General features: G+C 45.1%; 1 protein-coding gene across 3 annotated transcripts in view; it reads left to right on the forward strand.

Moving 5' to 3' along the window:
• MLPH (melanophilin) overlaps positions 1 to 20,437 on the forward strand; it is a 77,513-nt gene extending 57,076 nt beyond the window's left edge. For 2 of the 3 annotated variants that reach the window (XM_081168960.1, XM_081168958.1), the window contains exons 12-17: positions 7,021 to 7,176; positions 7,709 to 7,801; positions 9,496 to 9,588; positions 10,856 to 10,913; positions 16,558 to 16,655; positions 17,873 to 20,437. In XM_081168960.1, coding sequence (XP_081025086.1) covers positions 7,021 to 7,176; positions 7,709 to 7,801; positions 9,496 to 9,588; positions 10,856 to 10,913; positions 16,558 to 16,655; positions 17,873 to 17,899 — 525 coding nt within the window. In that variant the 3' untranslated portion in view covers positions 17,900 to 20,437. The remainder of the gene's footprint in view (positions 1 to 7,020; positions 7,177 to 7,708; positions 7,802 to 9,495; positions 9,589 to 10,855; positions 10,914 to 16,557; positions 16,656 to 17,872) is intronic. The other variant, XM_081168959.1, reaches the window with a different exon arrangement.
• The last annotated feature ends 6,476 nt before the right edge of the window (positions 20,438 to 26,913 follow it).

Raw genomic sequence — 26,913 nt, forward strand, 5'->3', positions numbered from 1 at the left:
TGGTTGCAGTCTTCTCTTGGGAGCACTCCAGGACAAGCAGAAAGCTTATGGATACATTTGGACTATGTTCTGTGTGTGGCTGAACTGTGCGATGTGTCAATTTCAAAAGTACACAATTAAGGAGAAATGTCCGATGTACGGTATCGATATTGTTTTGCTACCCTGACAGTGAAAATTGCATTATGCACAATGACAAGGATCCCTGGGCAGTAGTAACGCATCATCCAGCTTCATCCTTAAGCACTGCCATATATGATGCATCTGACTGTACTTGATGAGCTCTGTGATATAGTCATTTTGCTGAACTGATATGCTTGGTGGCTGCATTGTTTATAATCTGCCGGATTAAAAAGTGGCAACTCTACTTTCTGGTGTTCCTCTTGGTGTCTGCCCAAGTTGGTGAGGTTGGGGAGGAAAGGAGCTTGAAAGGAAAGGGACTGATAAAATAGGCTTCACTTGGGGAGGCACTGTCCGCCATGAGCCATGCGGCTGGGCAAGAGCCCCGCTCCCTGGGCATGTCTGCCCCTCCAGGTGCCTTCCCTGCCGGAAGAGCTGTCTCTCAGTGGCAGAGCACAAGCTTTGCAGGCAGAAGGTCCCGGGTTCCATCTTCGGTATCTCCAAGTCAGGCAAAATCACGTTTTACTGCCTGGTGCAAAACGGAAATGTGTTGCCTCTCGCCCCATCATTCCCATGCCCCGTTGCTGAAGTCAGCAAGGACTGAGGTATTCTGGCACAAGGCTTTCTGGCATCGGGACAAGTGGGTGGGGTGCTGCCTCCTTCACTTCCACTGCCTGAGGCAGGTGCTTCACCTCCCCTCATGGGCAGGCTGGCTCTGCTCCAGCTCAGCTAAGACTGGGAAGAGCCCTGCTGCAGCTGGTCGGTGCAGTCAGTGTTGAGGTGGATAGAGCAATGGGCTGACACAGGGCAGCTCCCTGTGTTCCTTTCTTCTGTGAGAGCAGCACCCCGTGACAGCTCTGCCATCCACCTTTGGGGAATAGTAGGGGCAGCCCATTCTATTTCGCCACCTGAGGTGACATGAGAAGGTGCCACTATTGCTGCTTCATTTCCTGGGGTCACACAGCCGGCAGTGGCTGTTCCCCGAAGCTGCCACCACGCAATGCTGGTAGCAGCAGGAGCGGGGGGGGCACACTTGTGGAGTGGCTCCCCCAAGGGATTCCACCGCCCAAGGTGGCTGCTTCCATCTGCCTCATGGGCCAGCCGGCCCTGGAAACATGAGCCTTATTAGATAGGCAGAGTCTCATGGGCTAATTACCTGTGGAACTCAAGATGGCTACAGAAACATTGTTTAATGAGAGAGACCATTTTTTACCTGGGGGTGGGGTGGGGGCAGCACAGTGGAGACCTCCAATGAGTAAGTAATCCTTCACAATGCTGCTTGAAATTCAGAAGTGACATTCCAAACATGAATATGATAGTGCCTTCAGTACTGAATTCAAGGCAGCAGAGATGACTACCTTGCCCTGGGCTTCCTAAATCTGAAATCATCTTAATTTGAATATTTTTTGACTGGGGGTGGGGTGCTCATATTCCTCAGTTCTAAAATCAGTTCAGCATAAAGCTTGCAATGCAATCACTGAAATGTTCATTTAATATGCAGATGGTGATGATGGCGCATGTAGAAAGTCAAGATTTGAACGCTGTGGCGACATGCTGAATATGTATTTCAAATGTGTGAATTCACATGGTATAAATCCTGTTTCCCCACCCCTCTGCAGTCCTCCATCTCCATAATGATCTGGTTTCCTCTCAGCCCACCTGGCATTGTCCTGAGCAGAAAAGAGAAGTTGCCCCTCATAAAAATTCTTCCCATTGGGCACAGATGCTCCCCAGCATGAAGAGGTTCTCGTGTCTCTAATGGGAGCTCTTCACTAGCATACTGAGGTGCTGCCTTTGTCGCAGCTGCCTTGAGTGAAGCATTATCCCAATCAAAGCATTACGTGGACAGTTCCTCTTGCAGCTAAGAGCCCTGCGGGGACAATGAGGACCCTTTAATTAAAGATCGACATACGTTCCCTCTCCTTGCCTGTCTGCTCTTGCCTCTCATTCCCCCATTCACACTGCACAGCACAGGGGTTAAAATGCCTCTCTTTGGCTGAGCATAGAGGTTGCAGAGGTCACTGGCTAAGGCTTTGTGTGGCATCACAGCCCAAGCCTTAAGAGCCATTAACGCCCAAGAAAGAGCCCTGCATGACTCATTGGAGGGATCAAGGCATTAGGAAGAGGGCTCTGTTCTTGGATCTTGAGAAAGAGGTAGGAGGAGTTGCCTCTAACCTATCAAGGACTTGAAAGAAACCTGTGAGTCGGATGTGTGTCTTAGGCGGATAAATGAAATAAGGCTGTTTAGTCTGTGCACAAATAATGGACGAGAGTTTTGTCTTTCACCTTATAAATATGTAAATGGGGATTATAAACTAGGAAAGGATCACATGAAGGTGCCAGGAGTTATAACCATCCCAGTTTGCTGGCTACTAATATCTGCTGAAACTGGTGGCAATATGAAGATGTGTGTGTGGGGGGGGGGAATTGTTATCCATAGAGTAATGCAAGCAGAAAAGGTGGGGCTGTCTAGTGTAGTGCCATATTTTGCATCCCAAATTTCAATCTCACCTCAGCCAGGAATTTTCTGTGTGACCAGCACCAGACCTACCATTGAGCAGAGTGAAGGGGCCTCTTGTGTGGCAGATACTGAGGGGAGAGGAGCGTTTAGAGTTCCCCCAGCCATTCTTCCTGCCGGGTCCCCCTCTATGCTAGCCTCCAGGTGCAGTGGAAGATGCCTGGCCCATCACCAGTCCCGGAATAAGATTCAGCTCCCAGCCTGGTCAACTTCTGTGGCCCTTCATGGGCGAGTGAGGCAGCTGCTGTTAACCAGGAGGCTGATGTTCTCAGCCCATGCAGAACATTGCAGGGGGTTGGACTAGATGACCCTACAATTCTATGGTTCTCTAAGTGATTTACAGAAATGTAATCAGGATGATGCTGATGAGTGCAAAATGCAAAGTTGCACATGCTCACAAGCCATGCCACCTGGGTTGCCCTGGGTCCTCTAGAAAACTTCTGATGGGTTGCTTCAGTGTCCTTGTGAAGGGAGAGCCCTGCTAAATCCACCCGAAACCACACAGAGCCTGTCAGTCACAAAGATATGCCACCTCACTCTCCTGACCCTCACCCTGAACGGTGACATTTTCCTTCCATAGGGAGCTTGCAATGAATGTCTAAGTTGGCCTGGCGGGGACATAAAAAGAGCCACACTTTCAAAGCTCATCGTGTTCTGGAGCTTCAGAGGTAGCCTGAAGGGTCACTTCAGATAAGACGGCTTTCATAGAATCATAGAGTTGGAAGGGATCCTTGGGATCAACTAGACCAACCCTGCAATGCAGGGATCTCAGCCAAAGCATCGCTGACCATCCAACCCCTGCTTAAAAGCCTCTAAGGAAGGAGGGTCCACAAGCTCCCACTCTGCTGTTGAACGGCTCTTCCTGCGTTACTTTGATGAAGGTCCAAATACTTCCAAAGCAGCCTGCTTTGGGCTCGGAGGCTGGGCTTCTTCTGAAGCCTCTGGTGCCTCTAGCATTTATGTTCGTTCACACATAGGAAAGCTGAGTATAAGTGGAGGCAAGTGGAGGCACTTGCTCAGCAGGCAGCAGGTCCTCAGGGAACTCCTTGTGCAGCCCAGCTCCCCACACTCTCCCTTCTGCACTTTCCAGCAGCTCCATCAAGAAACTCAGCAATCTTTCACTTTCTTTCTGTCTCTGCCCTTTCAAAGTCCCAGGCTGCTGTTTTTCACATACACAACCTGCAGAGTCATCTGCTCAGACCTCACTCCTGCAGATGAATTTCCCAGTCAGAGATCTTCTAGGATCGCTAATAAACACTAAGAAGTTTTGCCAGCTCCCTGACTGCTCACTCACCATGATCAAGCCAGCCAAGTCTTGCAAAAAGCAAATGGCTACATTTAGGGCTGTAGTGCACATTATGTGAAAATGGGTGCTTGGCTACTGGATTGTTTTTTTCTTTCAAAACAACAGCTTCGGGGAGATGGGTTTGACACACACACACACACACCATGGTCACACCAAAAATCACCAGTCTTGTAGCTACAATTTAACCAATGTCGTCTTCCTTGTCAAAGCTTAAGGGCAGGGGGTCATTGGGACCAAGCTGCAGAGAACAGTATTAAATGCCTCCCTCCCAGCTGTTGTGTTAAAAAGAAAACACACATACAATCCTCCCCACCACAAACACACAAATCCTACTGAGTTAAAAGCAACCAGACCAAAGTGTTGCTGCTGCTTTGGCGATCCCTCACAGCCGAGTAAGATTGTCTTCCATGAACACGGTCTTAACAGTGAGTCCGTAAGTGACTGTGGAGGCCAGTTCTGGATCCACATGTCCTTCCACAAGGGGGACATAGGTTTCCGTGTGGGAGTTGATCACGGTGAGGGTTTGCCAAGTGTGCCTTCCTCTCTTTCGTCCTGAGTTTGAGCGTCTTCAAAGTCCATGACTGTTCTTCAATTGGAGCGCTCGCAGGCCGGTGTTTCCCAGTTTAATTGTGTTTTATGACCGCTAGGTGGATACCCCACTGGGTGTGGTAATCCAGTCATGGGAAGAGGGAGGCGGACTATGTTTAGGGCACCTTTTCGGGGTGAGCAGAGTGGATCCTAAAAAGGGCTGCTCAGTCATGGATACAGCTGCCAAACTGCTCAACTACCTTGCTCCTTGAGTCAGAGCAACTGAATCTGTATCCACCACCCATGTGCTGGTTCATGGCTAGGGGCTTCCAGATTTCACAGTCCTGCCCCCATTACCATTTGTCTATTACCATGGGACTTTTTTGGGCTTGGGTTTGGGATGGGTTTTTAGAAGACGCCTGTGCGTTAATTTGTTTTGTGTGTGACCAACGCACAGTCTTTGCAGTAAGGCTCTATTCCGATGGCCTGAGTAAATCACGACAACCGGTAGTTTTTTATCTGCTGCAGCCTTCATCCGCCTTCATAGCCATTGTAACCATACCTCTTGTTATCATCTGCCTGCTCTGCCACTGAGGACTTCTTGGATCATTCTTTGTCTAGCTCCTCCCCTTTGACCTTACTGCCTTGGGTGACCCTGCTGGGAGTACAAGACTCACAAAGGTTATAGGAATGTGCAAGCCCACTCACAAGGTGATGATCCAGCGAGTGAGAGGCCAAAGTGCACCTGTTTGCTGGCCCATAAGGTATTGGAAACCATGTACAGTCGTACCTTGGTTCTTGAATGCCTTGGTACTCGGACATTTTGGCTCCAGAACGCCACAAACCCGGAAGTGGGTGTTCCAGTTTGCGAACGTTTTTCAGAAGCCGAATGTTCAACATGGCTTCTGATTGAGTGCAGGAAACTCCTGCAGCCAATTGGAAGCCATGTATTGGTTTTTGAACCATTTTGGGAGTCAAATGGTCTCCTGGAACAGATTAAATTCGAGAACCAAGGTACGACTATATATGAAACTATCTTCCATAGGATATTTGTGAGAAGCACATGAAGGATCTTCATGTCATTAGCTGGGCTCACTGGTCAGGCACAGCTAATCCAGGGCTTTGGTGGGTTATAAAGTACACCATTCATTCATTCATTCATTCATTCATTCATTCATTTTTATTATGATCAATAGACCAGAACCAGCAATAAATTTGAGCTGCAAGCAGTAAGGATATTGACTTGAAACTGAGGGGGGAAGAAAGAAATACAACTTAAATCTTAAGCAATAAGCAGATAGCAACAAATAAATCCCATGGAATAAATAAATAGATACGGTAGATAAAAAGCTATAAGGACATGTAAATAGAATATTATGGGGTGTAATAAAATACAGCATTTAAAATAGTTGGCATGAAGGCACACACACACACACCCAGTCACACTGCCATCTCGCTAAGAAGAAAACCTTCAAACCATCCACTGTTTTATCACCCTCTCTGCCAAGGCTAAAGACTTTGCAGCTACCAAAAAGAGAAAAAACCTTATATAGTAAATTGTTGGTCTTCCAGGTAAGGGGCCCATCAGGTGACTAAGCAGGTGTCTGAAATGCCAGAGCAGAAGTTGCAAAGCAAACAGGGGCCTATGTGGCACAGTTGCCACCTTCTGTGGCTGCCCAGGCACCGGCTGCCCCTCTGCTTGGAGACTCAGTGTCATCGCCATGGCCCAGAGACACTGATAAACCTCTCTATTATTCAGTTCCCTTCTCCAGTTGTCTGAGCTAGTGACCGTGTCTTGTAACCATGAATTTCACGGATTAACACTGCCTTACATGAAATGACTCTTTATTTGTCTTGCCGGAATTTGCTCCTAATCAAATTAATTAGACGATCCTAACGCTGTGGGTTAAACCACAGAGCCTAGGACTTGCTGATCAGAAGGTTGGCGGTTTGAATCCCCATGACAGGGTGAGCTCCAGTTGCTTAGTCCCTGCTCCTGCCAACCTAGCAGTTCGAAAGCACGTCAAAGTGCAAGTAGATAACTAGGTACCACTCCGACGGGAAGATGAATGGCGTTTCCGTGCTCTGCTCTGGTTCACCAGAAGCGGCTTAGTCATGCTAGCCACATGACCCAGAAGCTGTACGCTGGCTCCCTCGGCCAATAAAGTGAGATGAGCACCGCAACCCCAGAGTCGTTTGCGACTGGACTTAACGGTCAGGGGTCCCTTTACCTTTACCTTTTTAAGTTCCAATATGAGAGGAAGAAAATAATTTGTCCGTCCACTTTTTCCACATTCTGCCTACTTTGATAAACCTCTATCCTCTCCCTCCCCATGTCATCTTCTTTTTCTAACCCCAAAGCCCCAAATTCTTAAGCCTTTTGTCACAAGGAAGATACGTTGACCCCTTGATCATTTGGGCTTCTCTGTTTCCAGCTCCGTTATAGCCTTGCCTAGATAGGGCTTACGGGAGTGTAGACATTAGTGCAAATGTGGGAGATAATATTTTAAAAATCTGTATCTGGAAGGTGACCTAATATTGTTGGCTCCAGGTGTTTGTTTCTGCGGGGAAAGCATCTGGGCTAGAGAAGAGGCCAAGAGACCGAGGCCATGGTGCCTATCACAGCACAACCACCGACTCGGAGCTCTCTGAACTTGAAGACAAAGTGGCCTTTGCAGTGGCGCAAGTGCAGCACACAGAGAGCGAGGTAATCCTTGGCTTTGGGAAGTCAAAAACAAAAGCAGAAAATTAATCATTATTATTTGTAAATATAGATCACCCTCCTTCCTGAAGGAGCTCAGAGTTGCGTACAACATTAAAAAAAACCTGATAAAACATCCGCAATTCAGTGAGAAGTTACAATATATGAAGCAATATACCCCAAAATGTTGGCAGTCAGCCTACTTTTGTTGTAGTGGGTCTCCAAGTGGTGATATGTCCCTAGCCCAAATCAGACTTAACTAGTCCCTTTGACACTTGAAACCCCCTTACGGGATGATTCATGAGGATACAGGGGTGGTGGAAAAGTAATAATTGGTTCTAATAAAAATGTAGTCTCTTCCTGTCATGTCTTACCACTGCCTGCACATGACTTCCATGTTACTGATGTGAGATCAGAGTGAAACCCATAAAACGCATTGATTGAAGCACACTTTTGAGAATGTCTGGTGTTTTATGTCCTGCTTACCTGGACCATAACTACCTTCATTGGGAAATGACATGGGCTCTTTGCTCTCAAGGTATCCGATATAGAATCTCGAATAGCTGCTCTCAGTGCTGCTGGCCTGACTGTTAAACCAGTGGAAAAGTCTAAGAAGAAATCAAGCACCCAGGTGAGTAGACCAGAGTTTTGCAAAGAATGGGAATACTTATTCATGAACTCTGGAAGGAGACCTTTTGGTAAATGTAGTTCAGTTTAAAATAGGTTGGAGGCCATTAGTATTGCAGTAATAAATAAAATTCAGCTGCAATAATGGAATGGTATACTAGCATTTCCCCACAGCTAAATGTGGAAGTGGTCAGGGACTGAGCTTTCCATAATTGGGTTTCAGTGAAGAAGACACTTTGCCTGTGGACAACACTTTGTTGCTTTCTAGGGTTGTGATTCTAAGCATACTGCCTGGCAGTAGGTCCGATTACACTTGGTGGGGTTTCAGAGTAGGCACGTTCAGTATTATGCTTCACACCTGAGTTCTTAATCATTTCATTTATATAGCTCTTTATAGGGCAACATAAGCAAAAACTGGGTCCCTGCCCTGAGAAGTTCACACTTCAGCTTTCGAGAGGTTTGGGAAGTAAGGCAAGAGCAGAGAATGGAGAGGCATATGCCATTACGTGGACTTAGGCTTTGTTTCCGTTGGGGATAAGGACCAAGGAGTTAAGTCAAGGATATCTTAGTTAAGATGCATTTTGCTTTGGTGCCTGAAGGCAGAAAGGCAACGTCTGAGAGATGTTCTGGGAGGAGGCTATAGGCATAAGAGGCAGCAAAAGAGAATGGGTGGAGAAAGCAGGTTTGTGGGCAAAAGTAAAAGCAATTGCTTTTAACAAATATTAACAACAATACTAATAATACTAATACGTACTACTGTTTGGTGGTTACAGCTCTTATCCACAGTACTGTGAATATTATGTAGGAATCAGGATTTGCCTAAGTTTAATCACCAAAGGATGTAGTCCAGCCTCCTGTTCTCACAGTGACCAGCCAGATACCCATGGGAAGCCTGCAAGACGGACACCAGCCCCTCTCCCTGCTTGCAATCCCTGAATTCAAAGGCAGGCTGCCTCTGACACTGGAGACAGAGCAGAACCACCATGGCCTATAGCCCTTTGGCTACAAGAGTAGCCCCAGACTCTGCATGCAAGTGCCACACACCAGGGCATACTCTTGGAACAGTCTCACTCACTCCTTCTGCGACATTATATTGTTGTTGTATGGTCGTCTAGTCATGTCTGAGTCTTCATGACTCCATGGACCAGAGCACGCCAGGCACTCCTGTCTTCCACTGCCTCCCGCAGTTTGGTCAAACTCATGTTGCTAGCTTCAAGAACACTGTCCAACCATCTCATCCTGTCGTCCCCTTCTCCATCTGCCCTCAATCTTTCCCAACATCAGGGTCTTTTCCAGGGAGTCTCCTCTTCTCATGAGGTGGCCAAAGTATTGGAGCCTCAGCTTCAGGATCTGTCCTTCCAGTGAGCGCTCAGGGCTGATTTCCTTCAGAATGGAGAGGTTTGATCTTCTTGCAGTCCATGGGACTCTCAAGAGTCTTCTCCAGCACCAGAATTCAAAAGCAACATTATATAGATGTCTCATTTTAGTTTGGCTTTGCACATAGCAGTTTTGAGGTGCACAAGCCAGGAGCCAGGTACTCTCTGAACACCAGCCAGGGGGTGGAGCTGAGGGAGCAGAAAAGGGAGGGGTGAGCCATCTTGACGTAACCTGCCAGTTTCTAGCTGAGGTGTGCTTGCTGGTCTGTTTTTTGCTCTACAGCAAAGCAGAGCAATATGTTTCATTTCTTCCATCCCCAAGGTGTTTATCCTTCAGCCTCCCAGGAGCTCTTATAGTTCTCTAGAAGATCAGAGTCCAGACACTCCTGTTGCAGCATCAGCCGGTGACTTCAAAGTGAGTGCACGTGCCTTACGGAGAGGCAAGCAAGACCATAATCCGTTAGCAATTTTCTGGCCAAGAGATAAATCTGTGTTAGGGGCCACCACGGGGATTAAACAATGCAAACTGAATAAAACTGAAAAAGAGACAAAACAGGATTATGCTCGGAACAGAACATTGGCATGCGGCTTTGAACCTCTCTCTGTTTGTGTTTTTGTAGGGTGGTTCAAGGGCTTCCCTGGCTTTCTTAAAAACAACAACAACAATGTCTAGCTGCTTGCTGTTGGTCACTGAAGTCCTTTGATTATATAGTCCTGGAACCAGCCATGCCTTTCAGCCTGCCACCCATTCCTGGGTTTGTGTGTGGCGAAAAAGATGCCTGCCCCCAGGAGAGTGTCACTTACAATGGCCTTGTAAGGAGGGAAAGGTGGCTGTGACCCAAGCAGCCAGAATTTTTTTTAAAGTAAAAAGGAGCCAGGACAGCCCTCAGATCACAAGTGCCTTCGAATTTTTGAATTTTTTAAAAAAGGGTGTAGATTTAATTTTTTAAATATTTTTTAGAATTATTTTTTTAAAAAAAACACATCTTGCCTAAAATATCACAATGGATGTTTGCTGGAATGGATATGCAAGGGGCCATATTAGGAGCACCCCATCCATCCCCATCATCCTTGACATAAATATTAAACAGGATAAAAATACGGAACCAAGATAATAGTATAACTACACAATATGTAGGACTGCTGAAAGCCTTAAAAAGGTGCAGGACTGCAGGACTAGACCCTTTCTCCTTGGAGTGCCTTATATATAAGGGTGGGTGTGCTTATGCATGGGGCGGGGGTGTTTGTGTATACCCCCCATGAAAGAATAGCTGGACATTCCTACCACTCAAACTGTACCCCAGGAACCTCAAAGCAGAAACCTGCCCTTTCCTTAACTATGGAATGCAAGTCCCAAGGTCTTAGCAGTACCTCTGTTGGTCTCTTGACACCCAACATTATAAAACTGCAAACAGGACTAGGCTGAACGTAGTTGGGATCCACCATCCCATAGAGGTGAGGGGGTGGGGAGGGGAGAAGAATAGGTTGCTTAACATTACTAACATCTCTAACTGTGCTTACACACCATAATATAAATGTTAGGGTGGGATGGGCATGACCGTCCATCAGGTGTGAATGAAGTTTCAGAAAAGCTGTGCTTAAGCTGAGGTAGAAGAGCCGCGACGAATGCTGATCCACACCTTGGCTTGTTTGCACTCTAATTAAGTTTGTACTCCTTATAGGTAATGTCTATGCCGCATGTGTTGAGGAGAAAATTCAACACTTCACTTGAAACTGCAAGTAAGACTTGTGCTTATTTATGTACAAAGTAGAAGGAAATGCTTAGTGGTTTGGAGAGGGAGAGTTTTTTGCAGTAAGCCTGGAAATCGCCTGCTTAGGAACGGCTGTCCAAAGTATAGCTAGAGTTCAGTTATTGTCTGTTGGGGGTCTCTGAAGTTGTGGACCCTGATCTGTCCTCATACAAAGAAATGTTCTGAGCAACTAAGAAAACCACAAAACCTCTCTCTGAAAGTTAGTCTTTTTACAGGATTGTCTGATAATATAAAACACAAGACAGCTTTAAAAGTATTATAACTTTCAAAATTAATCAATTTTCTAGAGAAATTTTAAATTGCTCACAATGAACTAAGAAAAAAAGAAAAACATAAAAAAGACAGATTTACAAATTCTTGGCCTGACTTCAAACATTCTACCTTTCAGATTTCATTCTAAAATGGGCTTATACTGACTTGTAGCCAAGTAAAATTTAAAGTCTTGAGTAGGCTAGGAATGAAACGTTGATACGTCTATCCATGCCATGAGCCATTTCTTCTCCAGGTTTTCTGTGACTTTCCCCCGCAACAATTTTTTTGGCAACAGTGACTCTTCTTAAAAATTCTAACCAAGTTCAGACCACTGTGTTCAGCTGCCCCCCCCCTGCACCCCTGGGTGCCCCATGTTTTTTCCATAATGGTAAAATGCTGCAAATTTTCCAAAAGTAATTTCCTGTGGCAGCTGCTGGGTATGTTGCCTCTTGCTTCCTTATTCACAGCTCATCTCAGTCACAGCACTGAATTGGGCAGAGATGTTTTGTCTGTGGTTTTCATAGGCCAGTGTGTTGAACACTTGAAACACACTGTACATGTGTTTAGTATTATTAAACGCTAATGATAAACCCCTTTTGTAGAAAGGCTGGTGGGGAATGGGAAAAAGCAGTCATGCTCCCACAGAGTCCCAAATCCTTACCATTAAACTTGAATGGTGAAGGAGTATATTTCTTGATCTGGGCTGTGCAATGTCGTCTGTGTTGTTCCGGAAGGAGTCACCCAGTCTCACCCTTAAAGGGCAGAAAGATAAACTGGTTGACTTTTCACTCTGCTTATGCAGATAGAGTGAAAATACAATTAAAGGAAAGTCAAAGGAGAGTAGCCTAATCACTCACAGTTTTCAGACTGGAAGGGGAGAGGAGCCATATCTTTCTGCCCCTCTCTCTCGGGGGTCGATGATGTACCAAGTAGCTGAGGGAAATATGCAGATAGGAGAAATTGGAAACAGACAGTAGTAAACTGGAAGATTATTTTGGAAGAGATTCAAATGTCTGACTTCATGCATTTGTCTTAAATGTTGCTGCAGTCCCATCCCAGAGGGAGTCCTGATGGGATTTTTAAAGCAACAGAACACCCCAGTGTGAACACTACAGTGGTGCCCCGCAAGACGAATGCATCGCAAAACGGAAACCCACTAGACGAAAGGGTTTTCCGTTTTTGAGCTGCTTCGCAAGACGAATTTCCCTATGGGCTTGCTTCGCAAGACGAAAACGTCTTGCGGGTGTTCCGATTTTTTCCCGCTCCCCCCCCCCTTTTTCTAAGCCGCTAAGCCGCTAATAGCCTTTTAGCCGCTAAGCCTTTAATAGCCGCTAAACCGCTAATAGCGCTAATCCGCTAAGCTGCTAATAGGGTTGCTTCGCAAGACGAGAAAACCGCTAGACGAAGAGACTCGCAGAACGGATTATTTTCGTCTTGCGAGGCACCACTGTCTTTATTACCTTTGAATGACATGAATCTGCAAACACAATATGATGGTGTTGCTGCTTTACCCCCATTTTGGGGAGGTCTATTGAGAAAATGCGTAAGTGTCTAAGGAACCACACTGAATCGCAGACAGAAAAGTGTGTGTGTGTGTGTGTGTGTGTGTGTGTGTGTGTGTGTGTTGCGGGACTCTGCTTTCCCCTTTGGCCCATCCCACCCCCCTGATTTTGTCTTGTTGGCAATACTTTTCTGATTAGAAATCAGACTTCATGACTTTGTGCAAAGGTTTCTGGCAGAATAGTTCCATCCAAAGGCTGATCTCCAATATAGTTCAAATTGACTCCTCCTCCAGCAATAGGACCTCCTCTTTCTTCTCCTCTTTCAACCTTCCAGGTTGTGCAAATCTGCTCCAGAGGAAGGGGAAATCCCACAGCATGAGGGGAAGTTTGTTCTACTCCTAGACAGATCCAGTTAAGTGTCACCCAAAGCATTTATTTGCTGCCACAGCAAGAATAAATGTAGAAATCCAAGTAGCTAAATAATGAACACTTGCACCAGCCCTCTGGTACCACGTTTCAAGTTGCTGATTTAAACAGCTGCAGCAAAATCTTTTCCCCTCCATTTGCAGAATAGTTCAACTGTTTCATATTTCAGACCCAAAGACTTCAAACTACTTCATGTTCAGGTGTTTACTTCTTAAAATATACATGCAGAATCCATGGAAACGAGGTCCCAATCATTGCCCGTGCAAATATGCTGGCACAAGTTCTATATTTGGGCACCATTGATGCCCAAGGTGAGGCATATGTGCCCAAGGTCAAGGAGTGTTGTCAGAATATGTCCCCAGACCACTTGAGTTCTTCTATGGAAGAGTTGCTTTTGTTCATGACTGCATGGCAGATCCCTGTGGATGTGTGCCACCAGAAGGGGTGACCCCACAACTAGTTTTTGGCCAGCTAGGCTTTTGCAACTTGCTAAAAACCAAGTACAGTGGTACCTTGGGTTAAGAACTTAATCCATTCTGGAGTTCCGTTCTTTGCCTCAAACTCTTCTTAACCTGAGGTACCACTTTAGCTAATGGGGCCTCCCACTGCTGCCGCCGCACGATTTCTGTTCTCATCCTGAAGCAAAGTTCTTAACCCGAGGTACTATGTCTGGGTTAGCAGAGTTTGTAACCTGAAGCGTCTGTAACCCGTGGTACCACTGTATAACTCTTTCAGAACAAGGGGAAACTTTCTTGTGTGTCAAAGCTCATTTTAAAATGACTGGGTGTTTCTTGTTTTGGTCATCGCTACAGTACTCTTTTATGCTATGGATTGTATGTGATTTTTTTTTTAGTGGTGGATAATTGGCTGTATTAAGGAGTTTCATGGTTTAACATGTTGATGTGGGTTTTAATTGTACTTTTGTGGTTTTATGTTGTAAATCACTTGGAATACTTCTGCAGATAGACAGACGAGCAGGTAGAGTCCCCCAACATCTGCAACAAGAGTGCAGTTTGTCAGTTCTTGTACTGGTCTACCAACATAGTCTCATTTTCCCTTGTGAGCAAGGAATGCCTGGACTTGGCTGCAAGTGGTTCCATTTCACCAGAAAACTGCCTGATCATCACACAACATATGTTCTCTCACCTTTGTAGTTCCATGAAGGTTCAAGAGTTTGCAACTAGAGCTCAGAAGTGGGGTTGTGTTCTTGCAAGCATAGTCTTTGCCTGAATGATTCTTATGGTAATAGCATAATGTCATAGGCCCAGTCTGGGCTAGCAAGCAAAAATGTTATGCCACTCACTCTGAGTCATCCATAGTACACTGAAATATTGTCCTGCTGTTTTATTTACATGTGCCAGATTCACCCTACAGCAGAAATAGGCATGCTTTTTTTAAAAAAAGATGGGACTTTGCAAATTTGGCCAGTGCAGTTTTTGAAGTCCTATCTTTGCCCATGTGTAGCGCAGACTAGTGGATTGATTACTGGACAGTGTCTTGAAAAGTGTGGGTTCAGTGTAGTTAACTAGAGTGTTGGGCTTAAAACAAGTCGATCTGGGATTAAATCCCCACTTAGCCATGAAGGGACGCGGGTGGCGCTGTGGGTAAACCACAGAGCCTAGGACTTGCCGATCAGAAGGTTGGCGGTTCGAATCCCTGCGACGGGGTGAGCTCCCGTTGCTCGGTCTCTGCTCCTGCCAACCTAGCAGTTCGAAAGCACAAAAGTGCAAGTAGATAAATAGGTACCGCTCCTGCGGGAAGGTAAATGGCGTTTCCATGCGCTGCTCTGGTTCTCCAGAAGCGGCTTAGTCATGCTGGCCATATGACCTGGAAGCTGTACGCCAGCTCCCTCGGCCAATAAAGTGAGATGAGCGCTGCAACCCCAGAGTCGGCCACGACTGGACTTAATGGTCAGGGGTCCCTTTACCTTTACCTTTAGCCATGAAGCCACCAAGAGACGACAGACCTTCTCTCAGCCAGACCTCCCTCAAAGTGGGGGATGGGTAAGTCTCAGCATCATTGTTCATGAAAGGGGAATGAAGTCTTCTCTCACTGGACTAGTCTGAGGTTTGAAGTGTTGCTATGTCCTCTGAATCTTAGAAACAGCCACTTATAAATGGGTTCAGCTGTTTCCTTCATTAGGTTTCACAGACAATTAGATTTGATCCATAGTCATTTACACCCGGTCATAAGAGAATGTAAAATGTTAACCACATTGAGTGGTACTTTGGCCTGGTATAAATAACTTCATGCGGTATAAATTGCTATATAAATGTGTCCTGAAATGCTGCCAGCAAGATACATTTTGTGCCCATGTTGTGTCATTCCCCACACCCTGAAATGCCAGCCAGCTCCAAGCTACAGAAACCAAGTCATCTGTGTCCCTCTCTAGCTGGTGCCTGAACTCACTGTGCTCAAAAAAATATTAAGAGCTGATGCATTGAGCTACGAATTGGGGAGTCCTTGCTTCACATCTTACCTCTGCCATGAACCAAGGTGGCCTCAGGAAAGAGCCCTTCCTCTCACTCAGCCTCCCCCCCCCCATTCTCACATCACAGAACTGTTCCAAAGATGACAGCAAGATAATGCTTATGAAGCACTTGGCAGCACTGTGCACAGGCTACATGTTAAAACACTTGTGTGTATCAGCAATGGTGGGCTACAAAAAGAATTCCAGTGTTGATAAGAGTGAGCTTCTGAAAACGAGTAGGAAGTCACAGACTAGTTCAGGTTAGTGTCCTGTGACTAGGGATGGGGAAATCTACCCATCTCACTTTCCTCCTGTTTCTCATTTTTCCAGGCTTAAGTTCAGTTCTCCTTATTTCCTTATTTCCACACCAGTTTGCAGTTTATTTATTTTTAAGTCCTCGTGAAAATTCATCAGTATTTTAATTTTCAGATTTCTCCTTCTATTACATATTTTTGTGTGCCACTTTACCTAGCATACACACTTTTTGCAAAGCAATTTCCCTAATATTTTGCATGTTATTTTCTAAAATATGCATGATTACGCACACCATGTCCCAGTAGGTGCATTTTTTTCACATTACTTGGCTGGAGAACTGCAAGATTCAGAGAAGGGCAAACTTCAAAAGATGGCTGTTCCAATCCATTCCATTCACTTGCTTTTGGGGAAAATGCAAATTTGGTACTTTCCCTTTTAAATGTGGACTGAATCGGACTTCTCCCTCCCCCCCCCCAACTCCCTGTGACTGAATAGACTATGAATCACTCAGTCAGCAAATCCTCTGAATGATGGAGATGTGGAGAAAGCCATCTGACCTGTATGGATAAATGGGCTCCCAGATAGGCCTCCTGTTTTCACACACCTCAAAGGCTTCCTCTCCAAGCAGATGGTTCTAGAAAAGCTCTCTAAAGCAAAACAGTCAGTCACAATGTCCTAACAAACGCCTCTGCCTTCCACTTTTCAAGACAATGCTGAATCATTTGCTCGGAACTCCAATTACAGAGGATCTTTGACACAGCGAAATCCAAATGGAAGAAGCAGGAAAGCAGATCACATCTTTGCGGCAAGTATTCAGAATCCAGCTCATTGCCCTTCTGTAAGCTGAAAGGTAGTAGACTAGCCAGGGACAGCAGAGAGGAGTTAGTGCAGGCCACCCCAAATCGAGAAGCAGAAGGAAAACGGAGTTTTGTTTCTTGATCAGAGATTATAAGTATGTAGGCAATTCAAAATGGGAGAGGTACAATCTTTCATGAGTCCAACTCCTGTTAATACGAGAACATGCATATCCTTGAATTATGCAAAACTCCTTATCAGACATAAAACCTCAGCACCTAGGACTTGCCGATGGCATGGTCGGCGGTTCGAATCCCCGCGGCGGGGTGAGCTTCCGTCTTTCGGTCCCAGCTCCTGCCCACCTAGCAGTTCGAAAGCACCCCTAAGTGCAAGTAGATAAATAGGTACCGCTTTATAGCAGGAAGGTAACAGCGTTTCCGTGTGCTGCGCTGGTGCTGGCTCGCCAGAGCAGCTTCGTCACGCTGGCCACGTGACCCGGAAGTGTCTGTGGACAGTGCTGGCTCCCGGCCTCTAGAGTGAGATGAGCGCACAACCCTAGAGTCGGACACGACTGGCCCGTACGGGCAGGGGTACTTTTACCTTTTTCCTTATCAGACATTAGACAGAATGAAAAGCAGCTGATTAGAAATTTCACAAAATGAAAGTACCATGCCTTTTGGTGACAGCCATATTGCCCAAACGTTTTGTCCTCGACATCTGTGCATTGTTGGGTTCTGCTTTAACCCTTTAACTGTCTTAGTATGGTTCCTTACATTGCCTTGGGGTGCTTCCAAGACAAGAAAGATAGCATTGTGGATATCTGTTTTGCTATAACTTTATTAGTGGTAGAACCCTGTTCTGTGAAAAGGGTGCATACAGGCGACTCTCCATTTAGGTGGGGTTACATTCAAACCCCTGTGCATATCAGTGAAACTGCATAAAATGGGGAATGTATCAGCTCAGCAGTCGCACAGGGAGGAAGTTTCCCCTCATGTCAGCTGTGCAAGCCCCTCTGTCCCTCTGGACTCACGTGAGCTGAAGGGACGACAGGGCCTGCACAGCTAACCAGAACAGCTTACCACCCTGTTTTGTCCCTGCTCACTGAGTATCTCTGAAATGACCACCTTCACACCCTGCAAACAGTGAAATGGGGAATGTGGGTGAACAATTTTGGCCCATCCTCATTGATACCAGAAGGGTTCTCATCAATGTTTTGATCCTTTACAGAAGCCTGTGATGACCCATCGCTCTTGAACAGAATGGAGTCTTCTAAGACCTCAACTCAAGATTTCATCCCTTCATTCTATTTTCTTTCTTTTCTTCTTTCCATCTGTTCACCTGCAGTGCTAGATCTACACATTTTCCTTCGGGGGTCAAAAGCCTGCACTGCTCCCACCCTTTGCCTGAGTCAGGAAACAGGAAAGAAGCAGGTTGGAAAAGAATTCTCTGGGCAACATCCCTTTGAAATTTGGTTCCTACATTCATACTTAAGAGCCCAACTTAGTAAAAGGAATTTCTGTTCTAGGATTGACTTAATTACCTGCCCACATCTATTGAACAGGACTCATAGCTAAAATGTTTTTTCTTCATGCACTGCTAAAGTATGCGTCCATATTCTGATCATTTGGGCTGGTGAATTAAAGTCATGCCATGCAGGTTTCAGTGCTCAGCACTTCACAGTGCCCTGCAGTAATCAGGAGGGTTTTTTCAAGGGTCTGGAATATGGAACCAGAAGGCAGAATGCTGGACTTTCATCCTTAGCTGCCTTTCAGTATCAGATGATACAGAACCCCCAGAACAGCACGCAGAGGAGAGGGGGAACATTCTGTCTGGCAAGCCAAAGTGCTTGCTCTGATGGAACGTTTGATCGCCTTAGTGCAACGTGGGATTCTTCCCAAAGTGTCCTGTGGTTCCTTGAAGACTAACAAATTTACTAATGGCATCATAAATGAACTAGAGCCCATTTTGGAGCCCCATGGCAACGCAGGGCACAAGGAGAGCCTTGCTAGACCAGACCATTTCCCACAGTGGCCAAGCAGATGCTCATGGGAAGTCCACCAAAGAGAGCAGGAGCAGCACAGTCCTCTGACCCTCTTCCTCCCCAGTGACTTACACCACAAATACATAGGTTTTTGTCAGCCTTCAAGGTTCACAGAACTCTTTGTTGGTTTTGGCATGCCAACGTCTTGCGGCTCTGCCTCATTCTGGAATATATTAGGGCTCTGGTGCTTAGCCAGGAGTGCAGGCCGTGGTTGCACAGGCATTAATCAGAGAGGCTTTCTGCTCAAATTTCTCCATGCAAGGCATCTGCCTCTTCAGAGTTGCAGAAATGGTCTGTGCATTTTTAAAAAGTTATGGGGTGGGGGAGAGAGAGATGAGAAACTAAAATGGCAGGAAGTAAAATGGCAGAAACAGTGGAGCAACCATGGCAGAGTGGAAGGTCAGGACTTTTCAAGGTCTGGTCCCTGGTACCTCGTAGACAATACTGGGCAGAGCAGAGGCAGAGATGCTTGTATGATCATGCCATTCCTTCCATGTTATAGTAGCATGTGTCTTTGCAGAGCTTTAGGTGGATGAAGAGCAGGCTTATGAGTAACAGAGCTCAAATGAGATATGAAAAGAATCCCCTATTCCATATGCTCTAGCAGAGGAATGCAATATTCTTTCTCCTATTTCTGATAAGCACATTAAGTAGAGGCTCAAGGAAGCACATCTGAATTGCTGTTGAAGGTCAAACATTACAATAGGCAGATACACTCACATTTGCAGACCTGACTTCTTCCCTCTGCAAGTTGTCATGATAAATAAGTGATAGGATAGTTAGCTTTCAAGCCTGATTTCAGCTTACTTCTGAGTTGTATAGAATTGTACTGTCTTCTTCGGGTATCCTTTGAATCCTCCTCAGGATAAATCAAATGTTATGACAAACTTGCAAATTTATCCCCAAAGAAATTGGTACCGTGAGCCAAATGACACAATTACATTTCGCCCTCACGTAGTCCATCTGGAGTTTCTGTTAAAGTGCATCAAATTCCACATTCGATTCATTTCCATTTTTATTTCTTTTCTTTTACTAAAATCCAAACCTTTTTTTTTTTTTTTACACAACCATACAGTGTCATCCTGAATGTCCAGGATTTATATGGCACCACTCCTATATGACTGGCGCTCAGACACATGGAGATACAGGAATGCAATTTTTACCACACTGAGGGGTATACAAAGGACCCTTAAAATGTGTGCACCTGCCTCCTTTGCTTGTAAAGCTTTGCCCTATGAACAAAGCACAGAAAGCGCCAAAGGCTCCTGCTAAGACAGCTCACTGCATCGCTGGCAGGAATCCTCTTATGCTAGGAAGCATTTCCCCCTTGCAGCAGCACCCTGAAACGTGTCTCATTTGCCATCAGCCTTTTAAGTGTCCCACATCCCCTCCAGTGATGTCCATTAGTTTCATGATGCAATCAAAGGCAGAAGTGCGTGCTGCCTTCAGTTCCACGGTTCTTTATCCCAGGGCTATTTTTATCAGATAACGTAGCTGTTGCGCAAAGGACCAGTGGAAGGCGGGGGCAGCAATGACCACCCCCAACCAAAGGCTCCTCACAACTGCTTTACCCATTTAAAGAGAAGCCCTCGGGACAGAAGATGTAAAGAACATCGCCTCATGTCTCCTTTTGGCCTAAGATAAAACATAGCCATTCTGCTCATCTAAGCCATTGGCCTCTGTCCATGTATCTATCATATGTATATGCTAAATCATACAATAAACACTGGCATTGTGCTCCTATTAAGAAATGTTTCCTGCAGCATCTTTTTTTCCTTCCTGATTTCTGGAGGGAGATGGGGAGGGGAGGGCACTTCATGCCTACCAGCTCACACTTACGCCTTAACCTGCTAGTGCTAATAATGTCTTATTAGTGTGTGTGTGTGTGTGTGTGTGTGTGTGTGTATTGTAATGAGTATGAGTTACTCATGCGTAAACTGCCGCCTTTCTAGGCTTAATTGCCTTGGTTAAACCGTTCTGACTGCACAGCCCATCTCCGTGTGGCTGCCTCAGTCGCTAGCAGAATCTGTCTGTGGGCGTTTCTTAAACCTTTTCCAGCATAGAAGCTGTCTGACTCCTAGTCGCCTCCTCCTCTCACTGCGCGGGAGTCTTCTGCGCAGGGAGGGCGTGGGTAGTGGAGGACCTGTGCTCTCCTCACTGATGTCCAGAGAAGAATCCCGGAGCTCTCCCTCCGCTTCCCCCATTTGCCCCCCTTTATCCCTGGTGTTGCGCTGATTTCCTTCCTCCTCTACCGAGCTGCTTCTCCCCCTGGTGCTGGGTCCTTCGCCTGCAGAATCTGGGAGCCTCCCCTTCGCCTCTCGCTCTGATGTCAGTTCCCTGACATATATATATATATATATATATGCAGGTTTTGGTGTCTTCGGGTGTCTTCCCGTGTAAGAGTTGGGGTGTCTAGGCGACGTTTCGACGAGGTCTCACTCGTCATCTTCAGGCTGGTGCTTTCGGCTTCTTGTTACTGGAACAGAGCAGGATCTCAGTGTTTGAGTTCCTATAAATACTGTTGGGGGGGTGTGGTGTATAGCCTCCAACGTTCTGGGCAGAGAGGAAGTTCCCAGGTTAGTGTGCCTTTTCTTCTTTTGTTCATTAATTACTTGAGGGATATCTTGAGAGATTTCTTGAGTGATATTCTGAGTACCATTTAGGAGGGTCATTAGGTGTGGATTAGTTGCTAAAGCTTTCGTGTCTTGACCTCTTGAGCTTGTGAAGAGTTTTTCTGAGAAGATGGCTGTACTGCACTTAGTTGTGCTCTGGCTTGGCTTCGTGTATAGGGGCGAGCTGTGGTTTTGTGCCCTGTGCCAGCCAGATCTGTGTAGGGATTGCAGGGGGGTGCAGCATCCGGAGGTGCCACTATGGTTTGGCTACTGGATGGTGTCTGTAATTTATCTGTGGAGATGGTCTGGGTTTGGGTCTGGTGTGGTTGATTGGAGATGGCGTTCTGTGTGCCTCTGGTTCTCGTGTCGGTTTTTGTGGGGAGGGCTAATTTCCAGATGTCTGGCAGGCGGGACGTGTCGTCACGCTTGTTCATGTTGTGAGGGTGTTTCTCTATCTCGATGGCTTCCATGATTATTCTCTTGTGGTGATGTTCCATGTTAAAGAGCAATTTGGAATCTGCAAAATTAATTTCGTGTCCTGTTTCTTTCATGTGTTGGTAAAGAGAGGAAGTTTTTTCTTCTTTTTTGACGGCATTCTTGTGTTCTGCGATACGTGCATTTATTCGTCTGTTTGTTTGTCCAATGTACGTGGCTGGGCAGACTTTGCAGGGTATTTCATAGACCCCTTGGTTTTCTAACTGGATTTTATCTTTGGGGTTTCTGAGGATATTGGCTATTTTTTGGTTGGTGCAAAAGGCTGTTTTGATATTGTGTTTATGGAGGATTTCCCCACAAAAACCGACACCAGAACCAGAGGCACACAGAACGCCATCTCCAATCAACCACACCAGACCCAAACCCAGACCATCTCCACAGATAAATTACAGACACCATCCAGTAGCCAAACCATAGTGGCACCTCCGGATGCTGCACCCCCCTGCAATCCCTACACAGATCTGGCTGGCACAGGGCACAAAACCACAGCTCGCCCCTATACACGAAGCCAAGCCAGAGCACAACTAAGTGCAGTACAGCCATCTTCTCAGAAAAACTCTTCACAAGCTCAAGAGGTCAAGACACGAAAGCTTTAGCAACTAATCCACACCTAATGACCCTCCTAAATGGTACTCAGAATATCACTCAAGAAATCTCTCAAGATATCCCTCAAGTAATTAATGAACAAAAGAAGAAAAGGCACACTAACCTGGGAACTTCCTCTCTGCCCAGAACGTTGGAGGCTATACACCACACCCCCCCAACAGTATTTATAGGAACTCAAACACTGAGATCCTGCTCTGTTCCAGTAACAAGAAGCCGAAAGCACCAGCCTGAAGATGACGAGTGAGACCTCGTCGAAACGTCGCCTAGACACCCCAACTCTTACACGGGAAGACACCCGAAGACACCAAAACCTGCATTCCTGTACCCGTGAAAATCTACGAAAGCATATATATATATATATATATATATATATATATATATATATATGAAACAAAGTTTTGACGCCAAAGTGGAAAATGAAGAAATCAGGTAGTGAGAAATATAGCACACCATCCCTTTATATTTCCATCTTGCTTACCACATGGGAGGAAATTATTTCAGGTAGCAGACCGAATACTGTACGAATCTGATTTGTGAGATTGTGAACCACAGAAGGTTTGTTGTCAAACACAGGTCTTTTAAGCAAGGTAATATACTTTATGTTCTTGAATGGAAAGGCTTGATAGTTTATCAGTGCACAAAACAAAAGAGGCATTTTGTCATAGGTTTTCAGGCCAGCCTACAATGCTATGTAATTCCTAGCATTTCAAAATGGGATGGTGTAAACCTAATGGTGGAAGAGGCGAGGGACTTCCTGAAAAGCCAAGGCTGCAAGGGCTGTGCCTTTAAAAGAGTTGTTGCTTCATTACAATCTTTGCTTGTGTTTGGATGATCTGACATTCCAAGGATGTCTCAGAAAAGATTGGTGCAGTGGGATAAAATTGAGATTCTGCCTTATCTCCTGGAAGTGAATCATATCCAGTCATTTCAGGACTTGTCTAAGTTTCTGCACAAAAGTTTTATTTGCTGGAATGCCACTAGAAAATCCTCCCAAGAATACTTTTTATTTCCTTTTTTTTAAAAAGCACTGGGCATTGCCATTAAGATGGTGTGCATGTGCCGTATCTTGTGATCTATTATGTGGGGATGGGCTTACCTGCACCCCCCAATATATTATTCAAGTTGACACCCCTGGAGTCATTGACAGCTAGGGCTGGCAATCTTAAGTTCAGTTCTTCGCATTTCCACAGCAATTCATGTTTTTTTCTCTTTTTTAAAAAAGACCTTGAGAAAATTCACCAGGATTTCGGTACAAATTTATCCTCCAGCACATTGCTTTGTATTTTTCTTATGCAATTTCCCCTATTGTGCACATTTTGTAAAGCAGTTTCCTCATACAAGCATATTTTTGTATGTTGCCTCCACTGATATATGCATTTTTACAGTGGTGGACTTTGGGCTCCCGGAATGGTGCCGCCGTGTGCAAAGCTAGAATTCAGCTTCACTGCCTCTTGGGCTCCATTCTACAGCATTGATGGGGCTCCCTCTGCAAAGTGGCTGGTTACACTACCCTAAAACTGCCTCTGATTTTTGTGCACAGCATATACATTTTTGCCCTCATAACTTGGTTAGAGAATTCTACTGCAAAATCTGAAGAAGGGTAACTGTTTTTTGGTTTACTTCCTCACCCCCCAAAGTGCAAACTAGGCAGGTTCACTTTTAAATGCAAACTGAATCCAATTTTTCCTCCACCCCTATAGACAGCTCTTGTGGCTGTTTTGCCTGACCCCCAATATCACTGCTTTCCAGGCCAACTCAGTCTTGCTCCTAGCTGCTCTGGGTAGGGATAAATAAAAGTACCTTTAGTGCCTTTCAAACCAATTTTTGGAAAATCAGGTGCTGCTTTTGGATAAAATAGTATATTTTGAAATGCCTTGGTTAGTTAATTCTGGTATGTTGACACATACATTGCCTGTCCAATCCTTGACACATTACCCTTTTATCTAAAAGTCCCATGTGGGAAACTCGCTATTTGCTTGAAGTCCAGAAGAAGGCCTTCATTACTGGGCAGGGAATATTATGCAGCTGCAACCCGCTAGAGAGAGAATAGCTTCATGTACTGTTTGCTCAAGACAACAACCTAAACATTAGCATATGGTTATGGTAAACATCCCTGCAATTCTCTGTGCCCAAAGAGGCCCCCACTGCAACACAGCTAATACAAAACCCAAACACCACAAATCCTAAAAACCTAACTTTCATGTCTTATGTAGTACTAAAAACTAAACATGACAGACCTTGGCAATCAAAATCTAAAGTATCCTGAAACCACAAAACACAACTTTGCAAATAGTGGAGAGTTTGTCCAAATAAATCCCACTGAAGTATAATTTATAGCTCTGAAGCAAGCTCCCAGACGTCCCTGTGCAAAACTTGGATTTGGAGACACCCTCAGGTCTCTCAGTTTTCACTGAGACAATTCTGATACCAGAGATCAGGCCATCCCAGCTCCCCTCCTGTCCTAGGTATCATAGCAGCCGCAGGTTTATATTACAGACTAGTGTTTCTTAACCATTTAAACTACGTGTTGTTCTCATCAACTGTCAGCCATCAGAATAAAAGATGCAATATAAATACACTTTTCACTCATACAGCACAAAAACTTACAGCCTGAGGTGGAGAATTATCCACACCCTGCTTGTGGTTAATGCTTAGCTGGAATGAAATATTCAACGCAGCAACAGAGAAATTAAAATAATAATTTATTTGTCAGACAAATAAATGAGAGGCACAGTGGTATATGGTTACCAAGCTCTGGCCCTCCTTCCTGCCATTATGGCCAGCCCTTATATTTCCTTAATCCACCCCCCCTTTGCTCCTCCTGTGGCTGCCTTTGTTCAATCAGCCTGCTTGAATTTCCTATTGGCTGATTGCTATAACCAATTTTAAGATACACTCATATCCTCCTGTCCTTATATGGAACACAAAGAGCTATATATTGTTACATCTATAAATGACAAATAAGTAGTAATATATCTTACATGTGTCTCAACAAGGAATCTTAATTACCAGCTCACCTCTTGCCTTCCTTGCCCTCCAAAACAGATGGTTAATAATTTTAAAATTTTATCTTGAACAGATGTCAGAGACCTTGGGTTCACATAAACATTGAAAGATCTCCTTCATTTGAAGGTTTCTAAACAAATGTTTGACAGCTAATATATCAGGACAACATTTGATGGCGTCTTCCTGTCTAGCAGGGGGGCTAAACTGCTGGCTGACTTAATTCCAGGATAAATACAACTCTTCTAGCATTTGTTAAATCCTTTGCATAATTACATTTAAGCAAATATTTAGTACATAACATAGGTAGCCTTTTAAGAAGGATAAGCCTTCTCAAAGGAAAGGATGGACCAGTTTACAGCCTCAAAATAAAATAGGAAGAAGCTTCTTTTTCCCCAGCCAAGCCAGTTGCCTTTGTTTTCCATGTACCCTTGGCCTTTTGTCCTGTAGCTCAAGTTTAAGGCACATGGTTTTATTTTACTGTTTACCTACCACTTTTACAACTTAGTTGTACTCTACAGCATGCAAGGTTAGTGACCTGCTTCTCAGCCTTTTTATGACCGCAATAAACCAATAAACCAAAGGGGCCCTCTTTTCCAGAAGGATAAACATCTTGCCAAAGTACTTAGGCAGTTGGTCTTCTGCCTGGCATAACATTTGAAAATCTAAGCCCATTTAATTTAGGAACCTGATCAAGATATAAGCCAATATATGCCTTGATTAAAAATGCAGTCTATATTCAGATGCCACATTCCCCCCTTTCAAGCTCAAGGACCTTGGTACCAAGCGTCCTTGATAGCTTGATCTGCATCATATTCCTGAGTTAAAGCTGTGTATAGGGCCATGATATGAGGTAGAGTTTCATTCGAAATCATCTTGCTAATTGTACTTCTAAAACATGAAATGATACATGGCATCATACATAAAACCATCACTACTACCGTCAAGAAAAACAAGCAAGACATGTGGCCAACACACGGATTGCCTCACCATTATCTGAAATGTTAAAGCAACAGGCATTCCCTGTCAAGTTCAAGACTCCACATAGGCCTCTCTGCTTGGCAAGTACATAATCCATTCCCATTTTCAGCTGCAAAATGGGGCTCTACTTTCATCCAACTGTTGTGCAATACGTCTCAAACTCTGGGCCGTTACATTGGTTACAAGTTCCACTACTGCTTGCAATCGAATTATTCTGTTTAGATTATAAATAGGATCCTGTGCCCCTTGTATGAGCTCACCAGGATTCCAGGAGGCAGGATCATAATAGGCTATAATGCGCTCTGGTGGCCAATCATCAGTACCGCTCCAACTTTGGGTACTTCCTCCTGCTATATGAGAAATATCAGCGTTTCTTCGTGTTCGCTTGGCCAAATTAGTGGGCAAAATCCACATTGGTGGTAATACCCATCCCAGGAAACAAGTCCCACTCCATTTGGAAGGGAGTTTCTTGTATGCCCATTCTCCACATATCCACCACAACCATGGGTCTGAGGGTTTTGGTATGTGGA

This window comes from Podarcis bocagei (genome assembly GCF_964188305.1).
Source record: "Podarcis bocagei genome assembly, chromosome: 1".
NCBI lineage: Eukaryota > Metazoa > Chordata > Lepidosauria > Squamata > Lacertidae > Podarcis > Podarcis bocagei.